The following is a 13632-nucleotide window of genomic DNA, read 5'->3' as shown; positions in this document are numbered from 1 at the left end:
TAGAATTTACCCAGACCTTAAAACAAACAAGCTTTCGATTGTAGAACAGAATCAGATACTTTGTTTGTCAAGGAACTCAATGATTTGCTGGTTCACCTTCTCTGGAATTTGTTCATGCACAAAATGGCTTCCTTCTGGAATATATACGGTTTCCAAGTCAGGAACAAAATTTGTCACTGCCCCATTTCGGATATAGTCCTCCATGCCTAGAAACATTAAGAAATAATCTTTCTCACCCATGATAAGGAAGTGCAGGAACAGTAACTTTCACGTCACTTAAGCCAGTTTCCACCTTAGAAGTCCTGCATAAATAGTCCATATGACCATATATAATGTTATAGAAATCTGTAGTCTAAAGATTATTTATAAATAATAACATTTCTAATTTTAATTTCTAAGGAACTAGGAAAATGCCAGGTCTGTTTACTTGTAAGGAACCTGCAATGCATATCTAAATCCAGATTTTTCATATTATGATGCATAGGTTTCAGGGTCTTCCTCTGAGAACCATGGTGGTAGGGGAGTAGATGGGTCAAACAAGTCCATGATTTCTTGATCATCTGCTGCTATTGGAATCTCACTTCTAGAGAAGATAGTGTAGATGTTTCTTATCATTGATTTCACAGGAAAGCGGTCAAAATCTGCTTCTACTCTGCCTGGTTCCCGAAAATTGTCAACATGGAAGGGGTATAAAAAATGTTTTCCACTGCCACCAATCAGAAATCATGTTTAGTATGACTTTTAAAATAGTTATGGCTTAATTGCATAATAATTATGTGATTTTAGTCTTTCAAATTTCAATTGTACCAATCATGTCCACATATTGTAATTAAGCAATTTTAGTCTCTCAAGTTTCAATTGAGCCAATTAAGTTCTACTTATCATAATTGTACAATTTTAATCCTTTCGTTTAACAGACTGACATCATTCTTGTTAATATATATACACATATATATGATATAATATATATTCCTAGGGATTAAAATTACAAAATTGTGATTATGAGATTCAATTGTAACAATTAGAATTTAGAGGACTAAAATCACACATTTGTGATACTTAGGGATCCCATGTCCCCATTGGCACTATATATTTTCTCTGTTAAAATAACGATGAATTTAATATGTACTTTGTCCCCTCTTCTGTTTGGACCAAAGGTAGAGTTATTCGATGTGCAGTTGCAGATTTTAGTATATAATATACTTCTTTCACGAGCTGGACGTTTTAGAACCGGATATTACAACGTTTGTCAGATTAAGCAGCATATTGAAAGAGTCCTAAAGTGCTATTTTTCCACTAGTGTAAATCAGAAGTGCTACAATAGTTTATTATTGTGTTCTTCATTTTCTTCCACCATGGCTAAACTGTTAACCTGTATGAGTTTAATGCGATGATTTGGTAATGGTCAGCATAGGCAGGAATTCAAGTTGTGGCAAAAGATTTGAGTTGGGTTAATTTAAGTCCTGACACTTTTAGCGTCGATTAGGTAGCCAACACTATTAGTATTGGTCACATAGTTGATGACGCTATTAGCATCGGTTTAGCACCTACTAGTGTCATCAACTATTAGTATCCAGATCATTAATTTTGAGCAATCATGCTACTTCTGTAGAAGGTTCCCGGAAGATAATAACCATTTATTCTTGCTATGTCCGGTTTCTAACTTTGTTTGGTATCAAGTTTTCAAATGGCTTAGGTTCATCACCGTGTTACCACAACATATTACATAGCTGTATCAACAGGTGACATATTTCTTTAGAGGGTTCGAATGAGCAGATGGAGGTTGTTGTTTTGACATGTTACGAGTTGGTGTTTATGGAATTTGAGGAATAGAATAGCTTTTAGAGGAGGGTTTGTAGAAATTGGACAACTTTTATATTGTATTAAGGTCATTTCATGGCAATGGTTCTTGTATAGGAAAGGTCCAAAACTGGATATAGGATCCAGAGGATGGTGTATGAACCCAATTTAGTGTCTTTATTCCTGAACTGGTTGGTGTTCATGGTGTCCTGTGATTTTTTAGTAGAGGCGTCATGGATGTCAAACACAACTTTGTGCATGAAGTCGAACATTATTTTACTGTTTCTGAAATTTACATGAATTTGTTTATATATATATATATATATATATATATATATATATATATATATATATATATAAATATATATATATATATATTCCTAAGCAAAGTCGTGAACATTGTTACGCTTTTTTTATAAAAAAAATACTATTTTTCTTACAATTTTTTTTTATTGTGGAGGAGTTGTTTGGTTATTTTAAAACATTTTGTTTTAAAATTTTCTTTATGGTGATATTTTTAATTTATATTAAAAAGTGGTGAATTTTTATTTTATTTTTAATATTATGAATTATTATTTATTTCAAAAATATTAACGTATTATGTTGTTTTGATTTTAAGAAGTTATTTTATTAGTAAATAATTTCTTATCCTTAATATTAAAATCAATTTATTAAATAAATTTAATAATTTAACTTTTATAATACTTATTTTAAAGACAGAATATAAATTTTACAAATATTAAACAAAAAAATTAAACTAAAACTTACGTCAAAATGAAAAGAAAAAGAGTAGAAAACACAAACGTAGTGGATACACTATTAAAAAAATATGCTTTCTACATCGGTTATTTTTTACTTTCAACATCGGTTTTTGAACCGATGTTGAAAGTACTGACGTTGATAGTATTATCGTTAATATCAGTTTTTTAAAAACCGATGTTAACGTAAAATTATCAACATCGGTTATATAAATAACCGATGTTGCTAATATGAATTACACCTAAAAAATGTATATTAATGTTGAAAGTTAACATCGGTTTTTTAAAAAACTGATGTTAACATTAGTTAACATCGGTTTTCTGTAAAAAAAAAAACCGATGTTAACGAATTTGTTAATGTTGACAGTTAACATCGGTTGTTTGTAAAAAACCGATGTTAACGAATGTGTTACTATTGACATTTAACATCAGTTTTTTTAAAAAACCAATGTTAACATTAGTTAACATCGATTTTTTGTAAAAAAACCGATGTTAACAAATTTGTTAATGTTGACAGTTAACATTGGTTGTTTGTAAAAAACCGATGTTAACGAATGTGTTACTATTGACAGTTAACATTGGTTTTCTGTAAATGTTAACGAATGTGCTATTATTGACAGTTAACATCGGTTTTCTGTAAAAAATTGATGTTAACGAATGTGTTCCTATTGACAGTTAACATCAGTTTTTTTTATAAAAAACCGATGTTAACGAATGTGTTACTATTGACAATTAACATCAGTTTTTTCAAAAAACCGATGTTAACTAATGTTATAAAAAACTGATGTTGTTTTCAGGAATTTTTTTTAAATAATGTCTCTTTTTTACAAAAAAAACCAAAATTTAACCTGTAAATTTAAAATCAGACCACACAGCACACAACATATATCATTTGCATTCTGTTTCAAATAGGTTTTAGCAAAAAACTAGCTATCAACAAAGGTTATTCAATGTTAAGATGAAACAACAATTATAAAAAATGTAATGCAAAGTATGTAAACTAATTAAGTAACCTAAAGTTACATAGTTGCCTAACATCCTATGTTTGATTTCTAACTTTTAGATAATACTGTGCTCACTGGATGCGAAACGCCTTGAATCTCTCTGCTTCCAATGGTCTAACTTCATTAAAATACTGCATGATCAAATAAAAAAATAAATTAATAATGTAATAACAATTATAAGAAAACCAACTTTGTTTGAAATAAACAATTACCGTCTCCCAATTATTCCTGAAAGATCCTAAGATTATCATGAACATTCAGTGCATCACGTAGTAGCCACATTCAGTGATTCCTTTTTGTCTATTACACTAAATACATAATGAAATTTGGATATTAATTAAACGTTAACTACAATTAGTGTACACACACATAATATATATATATATATATATATATATATATATATATATATATATATATATATATATAAGTAGAACTTTTATTTAAATCACGTATCTTAACAACAATCCACCTAGCAGCAGCCTTGGATTTTGGTTGTGGAGCATCATCAAGTCCCTTCAAAGCACTAGTGTTGAATATGAGGAACATTAAAATATTGATGTTCTTGAGTTATGTCAATGAAAATGTATTGAAAACAATACTGACCTGTTAATTATTCCCTTAAGGTAGTTGTTTGACCTGTTATGTAAAGAACAAAATCAGACAACTAGGTTTTCCTTAGGCAGAATGACAACCATTTGCCAGTGTCCGCTGCAGTAGAGACGAATATGGGTTATTGTAGTAGTATAGATTATTTAAATTCAATTATTGTGTTTGACTTACCCATTCAGGTAGGCTCCAAGGTAAACATCTCGTTTTGAACTCTGTATCCAACTCTTGATGTAACTTTCAGATTCAAATTGTGATTGCCCAGATCTCTGAATGGACTGTCGCTCGAGGAATCCATACACATCAGAATTCCCCGCTCGCACACTTGTCTCAGTCAGATGGCTGTGTTGTTAAGTCAAAGTTAATTATGTATGAATTTAAAACAATTACTTTGGTAATTAATAGTAATCTAAAATGACTGAATGAACACCTACATCAATCATCATTCCGAAAAACAAATATCAATATGAATGCTACACTCAGAAGCAAAACTCTATAGTATCGACTCATGTAATTGCTACTCAAAGTTAGTTTAATTGCCACTCAGAAAAAAATTCCCTCTCTATTTGAGTAGAAAGTGCTCCATCCAAATTGCTAATTATGGCCACATTGAATGATGGAGATCCTATGCTATGAAGTATCATCAAAAAGTCACATTTGGTTGTATCACAATAATGCCACCTCCTGCAATCTCCCCATCCCCATCCAGGCTATTATTTCCAAATTCAAATGCCACTAACTTCACATGGAAAAATAGACATAAAAAGCTTTTGAGGGAGGGGGCTGAAGCCCTGCTTATCCCCTTTATCTGTCCCTGCCGGTGCTATGAATTTGTCAAGAAGCTATAAATTGCCTTAGGTTATATATAGGAAGGGAAGGTTTAAAATTATCCATTAATACAAATAGAAATTGAGTGCAATAAAAAAAACAAATAGAAAGTGAGTGTTACATTTGAAAAAAAAATAGAGTGTCTAAGACAATTCATATTCGATTTATTTCCAAACCCAATAAAAAATTCATATTCAATACATGCATAAACATTTTTGGATGTTACGAGCCAGCATTCATTTGAACATAGTATCTAAGACAATTACCATACAGGTGAAGAATGTTAATGCATAAAAAGTAATATATTACTATTATTAATTAAGAAACTTAATTAGATTATAAATAATTAATAAATGAATTAACAAATAAATATGAAATATATATATATATATATATATATATATATATATATATATTTCTATAATTTTGCATAGAAACTATTTTTATTTTGTAAAATGAAACTAAACATCTTTATTAACTATAAAACTGGAGACAAACATTTACCTAACAAAAGAATGAGAGGCGTATATGGAAAAAGGACAAGTGTGGTCCTTTGTCTCTTTCCTCCCCAAATTATTTGAAGTAAGCTACAAAAGTAATAAAAATGGATTCTTAACATTAATCAAGTATAAACATAAACTCGAATAGCTCTGAAAGTAAGCTACAAAATAATAAATACGTGCAAGTAAATGATATTTACTTTTGCACGTATTTATTATTTTGTTTCAACTTGCATCATTGCACTTGAGCATATATATGATATGATTAACCCTTTGTTCTTGTATGGATACGATATTCAAATTAATTAATCAGATACAGTTCTCAAATCTTGAACAAACTCACGCAGAGAGCACATGCTAATTAACTTTTTATTCTTGTCAGCGTTAGAGAATATAAATGGTAGCACGTGGCACGTTCCCAAATTCTTCTTGCATCAACATATAAACAAGTCAAGGGAGATCTAAAAAAATCACTATACTTTAATTTTATTTTTCTTTTTTTGTACCCAAATTACGCGCGTGTTGATAGATTCATCATCATAGGAACAACCACATTAGACATTGACTAAAATGGAGTGCAATAAACTTTCTTTGTGAGTCATACGCTACTTTGAGCACATAATTAGAATTGTCAATAGGCATATGCTTTATACAAGACTTGACCTTTTCATCTATTTTCTCACGTGAATGTTTTGCATTTACTTTTAATTTTTTTATATAAATTTAGATTATATCTCACTTAATTAATGACGAAAAATAGATATATACATTGTTCACATGACACATTAGAATATCCATTCATGCTCAATAAGATCCCTACCTAGCGCGAAGTGCTGGGGTGAGATTACCTAACTAACTAGGTCCCTCCATGCTTCATGCAATCATTTCAAGCAGACTAAATAAGTGATTGATGATTAAGACATTCCATAAGCAATGGCTACCTTGCGAGCATAAGACACCATTGGTCAACAGTGGCTACTCTCGCCACTACTAGGGAATTAGACTAAAAGAAAATGGTCAACAGTTTTAAACCATCACACTGAAAACCAATTGTCTCAACAAAAGACATCCTATTTAGATCTCACTAATATGGTCGTTTTCAATTTAATATATCTACTCTACCACATGTACAATCTAATACTGCACTTCCTAAAATTTGTAAAAAGAAAAAAAAATGAGATGAAAAAATAATAACAATGAACAAAATAGGGTTCTTCCCTGTGGAAGAATTAGAAAAAGTACAGGCTCATATTCCCTGCATCATGGCAACTATGGAAATTGTCATGAAATAAAACATAATAGGTACCTAAATTGAAAAACCAAATGACAAGAAAAATGTAATCTTAACAAAAATATAAGCCTCATGATAGTAAATTTTTATTAGCATTAAATAATTGTATTTTATGTAGGATACAAATTTTAATAATAAGAAGCTTAGTAATTCAAATATATAAGTTTTTGTAGCTTGATATTTAGTACATGTTTGGTAAATATTATTTTGAGTGTAAATTTATCTTTACTCACTTAGTAATTCAATATACGGAAGTTTCACGAAAATGTTGAGTCCATTACAAGCTACATAGAGAAGAGAAGGGATGTGAATCATATGATGCTACTATATGTCTAACTTGAGGCATTTTTCTCACGGAGTGACTATTTGCTCTGTAGTATAGATGGGAGCTCCACTAGTGATATGTATGTGATGTAAAGATGGCATAGGATGATAATGCGTTGAAAGAAAAATGAAAAGCATTGGCACACCTGGCTATGGAAATAGTAAGGAAGCCAAGGGAGAATATACAAGTGTTAGTGATGATTGACGGTAGAGTCGGTAGATAGTAGTAGGCACTGGATTCTGAGAGAGATGAGACTTATACATATGGAGCACACACAAGGACAGAGGACTAGAACGCTATAGAATCACACATTCCAATACCAAACTTTAATAAATTAAATTGAATGTTTATTATCATTTTTAATGTTATCATTTTGTTGGAAGACAAATCAACAGGTAATATATATATATATATATATATATATATATATATATATATATATATATATATATATATATATATATTCATAAGAGTGAGTTGAAAATTGCATGGAGTGAAATCCAACCAACTCAGAAAAGATAAGTACATAATAAAGGGACGAAACCAGTATTCAATGTCAAGAAAACGGAATATGTAAACAAAAATTTGTCTAAACATATATATATATATAAATTTTTATATAAAATCTTGATAATATAATGTTTCAAAACATTAATTACACAAATTATCTATCAAAATATGAGACGTCTTTTTTTCCCCAGCATAAATTTAATGTTCAATCACAAAAATTAGGCAATTCAATCAATTAAATTATTAATTATTAAATTAAAATAAATTTACTTCGAAGTAGTTTAATAATTTATCTAATTCTCAGTAAAAAAGTTACATTTTTATATTTATCATTTTAATCATTAATGTAACTTTTTGCTTATTGGGTGACATGGGTACCTCTTGTTTATAGTTTTCATCTCAATTTTTTTAAGGAGATTTTCATATGAATTTAAAAACAGGGTTGGTAGTAGCTGTCAATTAGAAAATGAAAGAGCAATATGAGGCAACAATGAGATCTTATCCATGAAAGTGGTGTGCCGTGAGACACGTGAGGCAACAACATGAGGTGGTTGCCATGCCAACATTGCTTAGGCATGGAATGAAAATACTGCTTTATTACTATATGTATATATACTTGCAACGTGAATCTGGGAACTATTTTTAACTAATTGATATACAAGGAACAAAAGTTGTCAATTTCCTAATGCTTGTGTGTGTGCCTTGTGGTTACGTTTCTATGGTGTGCATGCCAAGGTGCTTCCCATCCAGCTTTGTACGATTTTATTATTATTAATAAAAAGAGACCCACCATCGCCATGGATAGTGCTTGGTTTAGTAAATGCTATAAATTAATTCCATGTACATGCGCCATGCCGTATCAAAATGTGAATAAATAAATAAATATAAATGGTCCATTTAGGTGTGTTTGATTTACACAAGAGAATCAGAGAAGAAAAATAAAATACAAGATAAACTTTTAGATCAAAATAAAATATAAAAGATATAAATCTCATAGTATCATTTTTTAATATATTATTTTCTTCCTCACAGAGTCAATAAAATCAGCATAAAAACGCAAACCCTAACTTGAGGCATTTTTCTCACAGAGTCTATAGAAAAATCATCATTCACCATATATAAATATCAATGATGAACCTACATAATCCTCAAGTAGCAGAATGGAAACTCACCTACACTAGCAATCCATCCAGAGAGGTCTAAAGGTGTCAAAGCCTCCAAAACCAGCAAAAGAGTTTTTATATCTTGTTCGATCCTAAAGATAAAAGAAAAAAAAACTAAAGTTAAATATAAGTTGGATCTATTTTATAGAAGAAAAAAAATAAATTAAGTAAAATGATGTTGTGTTCACAAAACTAGCACTTTACCACTTTGTGGCGTTTTCTTCGTGGCGTTGTGTTCTTTGCTTTTGGGAATTTTGAGTTCACAAAAACGCACTTTACCACTCACACACTTAAAAATAAAGCTCACATACCGAAAAACGACCTCGTTTTGACTTTTTTTATTTATTTATATTTGGAATTTGAATTTTCTTAGAACATTTGGACTGTAGAGGCGTTTTTTACATTTGAACATTTGGATTTTAAATGAAGATATGATTACCAAGTGATATTTTCTTTTACCTTAAAATACATTTTTTTTCTCTTATCAAATTTATTTGTTTATTTTTATCTTTAAAATATTTTAAATAACACTTTAAACATTAAAAAAATATTATTTAAAATATTTTAAAAACCAAAAATAAAACAAACACATTTTTAAAAACTAAAACAAAAAAAATTAAACATAAAAATAAAATATTAAATTGCAGGAACCCATGTATTTTGTATTTAAGCCCTTTTATTTTTGGAGGGAGTCAATTTCTAATCTAATTAAATTCCAAAAAAATGGTAATTTTATAGTCTTGTGCGTCAGTGAATAAATATGTATTATATAATTATTACTACATATCTTAATAAACAGTATTTGGCTTTATTTTTGCAGAAAAATAAAACCCTAATAGATGACTTCTAAAAATTTTAATGATGCTGACGCTGACTCTGTAGAAAAAAACTAATTTTTTATTTTTATAATAATTAAATAAAAATATATTAATAAAAGATTTTAATTTTTTTTATGATATAATTATTTTTACCAACATTCTATAAAAATTCTATTAAAGTTAAATTCTATTATTAAAAAAAAGTTTTTTTATATTTTCAAATTAACTAATATCAAATAATTTATATAAATGTATGTTATATTTAAATGATAATCATGAAATAATAAAATTAAAATTACAAAATTCATTTTAAAAATTTAGTTAAATTTTTAAATGTTTACCTTTTGAATTTATTATTTTTTATTAATTTTTTTATTTTTTAATTAAAATATAATTAATAACGCAATATATGATTTTTTTTAAAAATATATAAATAATTACAAAAAAGTTTATATTAACATCGATTTTTCAAAAAACCGATGTTAATGCATACACGTCATCGGTTTTTCAAAAAACCGATGTTAATGCTTAACATCGGTTTTGGACAAACCAATGTTAATAAGCCGATGTTAAAATTGCTTTTTATAATAGTGATAAAATCAGAATTTCTTTGCAACTAGAAAACAAATTAATTCTTATTTTAAGACAATCATGAAGTCGATGCATGTTTTATGACTTCTAACATGAACAATTAAAAAAAGAATTAATAAGTCGCAACAAGACTTACAACTTCTGTTTGAAAAAAAAAAAAAATCAAAACTTCAAGTCTAAAATCCATCTATGATCACAAAGTCGTAGACACCATGTGCAACTTACCCTTCGGATAATTTTTCAAAATGCACCTCCATTTGATAATTTCCAAAAAAGATTATCCCCAATTAACAAAAGCTTCATTTTTTGCTGGTCCCATATTTTGTATAGACATCTCTGTACACCTTGTGTGGTTGATAGGCCTTCTAGAAAGTTAATTTATATATACATATCTTTCCTGTTAAAAAAAAAAAAAACCATTAGTAATAGCCATGTAATTGATGACACTAATATGGCCGATAAAAAAGTAGACTCAACCTGTTTTTTTTTTTTTATTTTTTACTTTCAAGTTAGCATTCATGTTTTGGCCAACATTCGGTAGTGTTGGCTAGAAACATGTACACAACTTCCGGATTTGTAGCGTTGGAGCTAAGGTAGATGCAAAGCCTATGATAATGTCTATTTATCGTCCATTTTGTGTTTTACTGTCAATTTTTTGTTGACAATAAAATGTGAATTTTGTATTGTATATGCAAAATGAGTAATGTTATACCCTTACAAATCTTTCTATTATTCCATTAATAAGCTTAAAGTTTTAGAACCAGACATTACAACTAGGGCAGATTAAGCAGCATCGAAAGAGTCCTGAATTTTCCACATCATTTAGATTTGCTTACGCCAATTATCAAATATACATACTCTCTCATCTCTCCATGTCAAATAATTTGACATAATACAAGCTGTAAGGGTTATAAAGAAAAATAACGTGAATCAAACTTTATTACACCAAACCTTTAGCCTGAAAGCAAACGTTCATATATTTTGTTTGTCAAGGAACTCAATGATGAACTGGTTCACCTTCTCTGGCATTTGTTCATGCACAAAATGGCTTCCTTCTGGAATATACACGATTTCCAAGTCCGGCACAAAATTTTTCACTGCCCCACTTCGAATATAGTCCTCCATGCCTGGAAACTTGAACACATAATCTTTCTCACCCATGATCAGAAGTGATGGAATAGTAACTTTTACATCACTTAAGCCAGCATCCACATTAATACTCCTGCATGCATCATAAACATTTCAAATGTAATGTTGGAGAAATCTGTACCCTCAAGACTATTTATAACATTTTGTTTTATTTTAAAGAGTTGGGAAAATGCCAGCTTTCACAAACATCAATCTCCATCCTTCAAATTTGTCTTTGACAATTTGAAAAAGCAAATTTAATCTTTGACAATAATAAGTTAATTTAGTCGAAAGCAACTAATCCTTGATTTTAACTATCAGTCTATTATCAACCAATTTTTTTCAAAATTCTAATGTGTATAAGTTAATTTGGTACCTAATATTTTTTATGAGGTACCTAACATTATGGTAGGTACCAAATTATGGACCATACCGACCGATGATGTTAACTTTAGGGATTTAGGAATATAGATCAGACACTAAATTTACCATTTTGTGATATTAGGATTTAGGAATAAAACTAACTGGAAGGATAAATTGATATTATAGTCTAGAAATAACCTAAGTTGAGGGAAAATAAAAACATTTGGAGTAGCATTTCAATTTAAAAGGGGGGAAGTGAGAATTTTTTCTATTTACCTGTAAGGAACCTGCAATGCATATTTGAATCCAGATTTTTCATATAATGATGCATATGTTGCAAGGTCTTCCTCAGAGAACCATGGAGGTAGGGCAGTAGATGGGTCAAACAAGTCCATGATTTCTTGATCATCAGCTGCTATTGGAACCTCACTTCTAGAGAAGAGAATGTAGATGTTCCTTATCACTGATTTCACAGGAAAGCGGCCAAAATCTGCTTCTGCCCTCCCAGGCTCCTGAAAATTGAAATCAGTCAATAATTGAATAAATCATCAATTTAGTCCTCAAAGTATTATCCTTTTTCCTAAGTAGTCCCGAAAGCTATAAAACCATTTAAGTAATTCCTGAAGTACTGAATATTCATCATTTTAGTCCTTAAGTTGGTTTAGTTTAGTAAAGTTTAAGGACTAATTTGAGGGAGGTTTCAATATTTGGAGAACTACTTAGCATAATTTTCTATACTTACGAGACTACTTAAGTTGTATTTTTTACTTTAAGGATCATTTAGGAAAGAAGGTAATAATTTAAGGATGAAATCGATGCTTTACTAGTCAATAACTACTACTAAAACATTCCAGTGAAAAATAAAATCTATAGTGCAAGATGGAATTTGTACCCGCCACCTAGTAATATAAAACCCTTTGGGGAGCAGAAGGTGGCTCTCCACTGCAGAGGGACCCGGGAGCATGAAAGGAATGCCTAAAGTTATGATACCAGCTACTCTTTCTGGGTGTACTGCAGTAGTAAGATGTCCTGGGATGGCACCAAAATCCTTGCCAACAAGGAAAGCCTGATATAAACAAGCAAAATTGCATATGCAATTAGGAAGGATGAATATTTCTATTAGACTCAAACTTAGTTGTTAAGGTATTTCCTTATTAAATGAATCTTGGTCTGAGTACAAGTTTATTTATAAAATTTGCAAGTAAATGTGCAGGTATAGAAATTATACTACCCAGCCTTATTCATACTTGCATAAGAATTGGATTATCTTTAAAATATTTCTTCAATTTAAGTTACATGCATGATGGAGGTACATTAGAGGCACGTGTACTGTAACATCTAACTAAAATTTCTAGAACTGATCCACATATATATAATTATAAAATTTGACAAATTCATCATGAGACATGCACTGTTGCATATCTAGCTTCTTCTTACCTTGCTGATGCTTAAAGCATCCAAAAGACCCACTATTTCATGAACCAGATCAAACATGGTTTCCTTTTCAGGCTCTGCTGGTTGCTCAGAGAGTCCATAGCCTCTGAAATCAAAGGCAATTGCCCTATAACCAGCATTTGCCACAGCAATCATTTGGTGCCTCCATGTGTACCAGATCTCTGGGAATCCATGCAAGAACACCACTGCCTTGGAGCCTGCACAAACAAAAGGATCATTAACCTGAATTTGATGCAAATGAGTATTAACTAACTGTTTTGAAGTGTGTTCCAATATGCACTCAGAAAATGACCACTTCCAATCTCTGCCACGTGCAGCTTCAGTCCCTTTACTTCCACCTCACTGTGCTGGATCTTCTCCATCATACAAGGAGGGGTAAGAGTGTTGTCTGAAAAGTAGAGTGAAAGAGTAAGGAAATGGGTGAGAACCGAGAACATAAGGAACACTAGACTGTCAAATATAAAGATCTTGTAATGTGGCAGTGTGGTG

The 13632-nt window shown here is 30.2% G+C and overlaps 1 protein-coding gene, 1 long non-coding RNA gene and 1 pseudogene across 4 annotated transcripts; all 3 read right to left on the bottom strand.

Moving 5' to 3' along the window:
* Positions 1-34: 34 nt before the first annotated feature.
* Positions 35-1749, bottom strand: LOC100800813 (epoxide hydrolase A-like; annotated as a pseudogene).
* A 1766-nt stretch (positions 1750-3515) lies between these two features.
* LOC121173197 (uncharacterized) lies at positions 3516-4404 on the bottom strand. Its single transcript, XR_005887607.1, has 5 exons — positions 4346-4404; positions 4169-4273; positions 4035-4088; positions 3775-3870; positions 3516-3693 (listed from the first exon to the last, which is right to left on the bottom strand). It is a non-coding gene; the product is annotated as an uncharacterized lncRNA (long non-coding RNA).
* Positions 4405-10301: 5897 nt separating this feature from the next.
* LOC100802931 (bifunctional epoxide hydrolase 2) lies at positions 10302-13632 on the bottom strand. 3 transcript variants are annotated; one of them, XM_041007503.1, is made up of 6 exons: positions 13436-13632; positions 13126-13340; positions 12581-12754; positions 11965-12200; positions 11149-11419; positions 10302-10594 (listed from the first exon to the last, which is right to left on the bottom strand). In XM_041007503.1, exons 1-5 carry the CDS (start codon positions 13578-13580, stop codon positions 11170-11172), a joined length of 1020 nt encoding a protein of 339 aa, XP_040863437.1. In that variant the 5' UTR covers positions 13581-13632; the 3' UTR covers positions 10302-10594; positions 11149-11169. The 3 variants fall into 3 exon arrangements, with proteins under 3 accessions (XP_040863437.1, XP_040863438.1, XP_006592426.1); XM_041007504.1 differs by having other exon boundaries at positions 11215-11419; XM_006592363.4 differs by lacking the exon at positions 10302-10594 and having other exon boundaries at positions 10907-11419; positions 13436-13630.

This window comes from Glycine max, chromosome 12 (assembly GCF_000004515.6).
Source record: "Glycine max cultivar Williams 82 chromosome 12, Glycine_max_v4.0, whole genome shotgun sequence".
Taxonomy (NCBI): Eukaryota; Viridiplantae; Streptophyta; class Magnoliopsida; order Fabales; family Fabaceae; genus Glycine; species Glycine max.
Note: the sequence above shows the minus strand (reverse complement) of the source record. Positions and strands in the feature narration are given on the sequence as shown.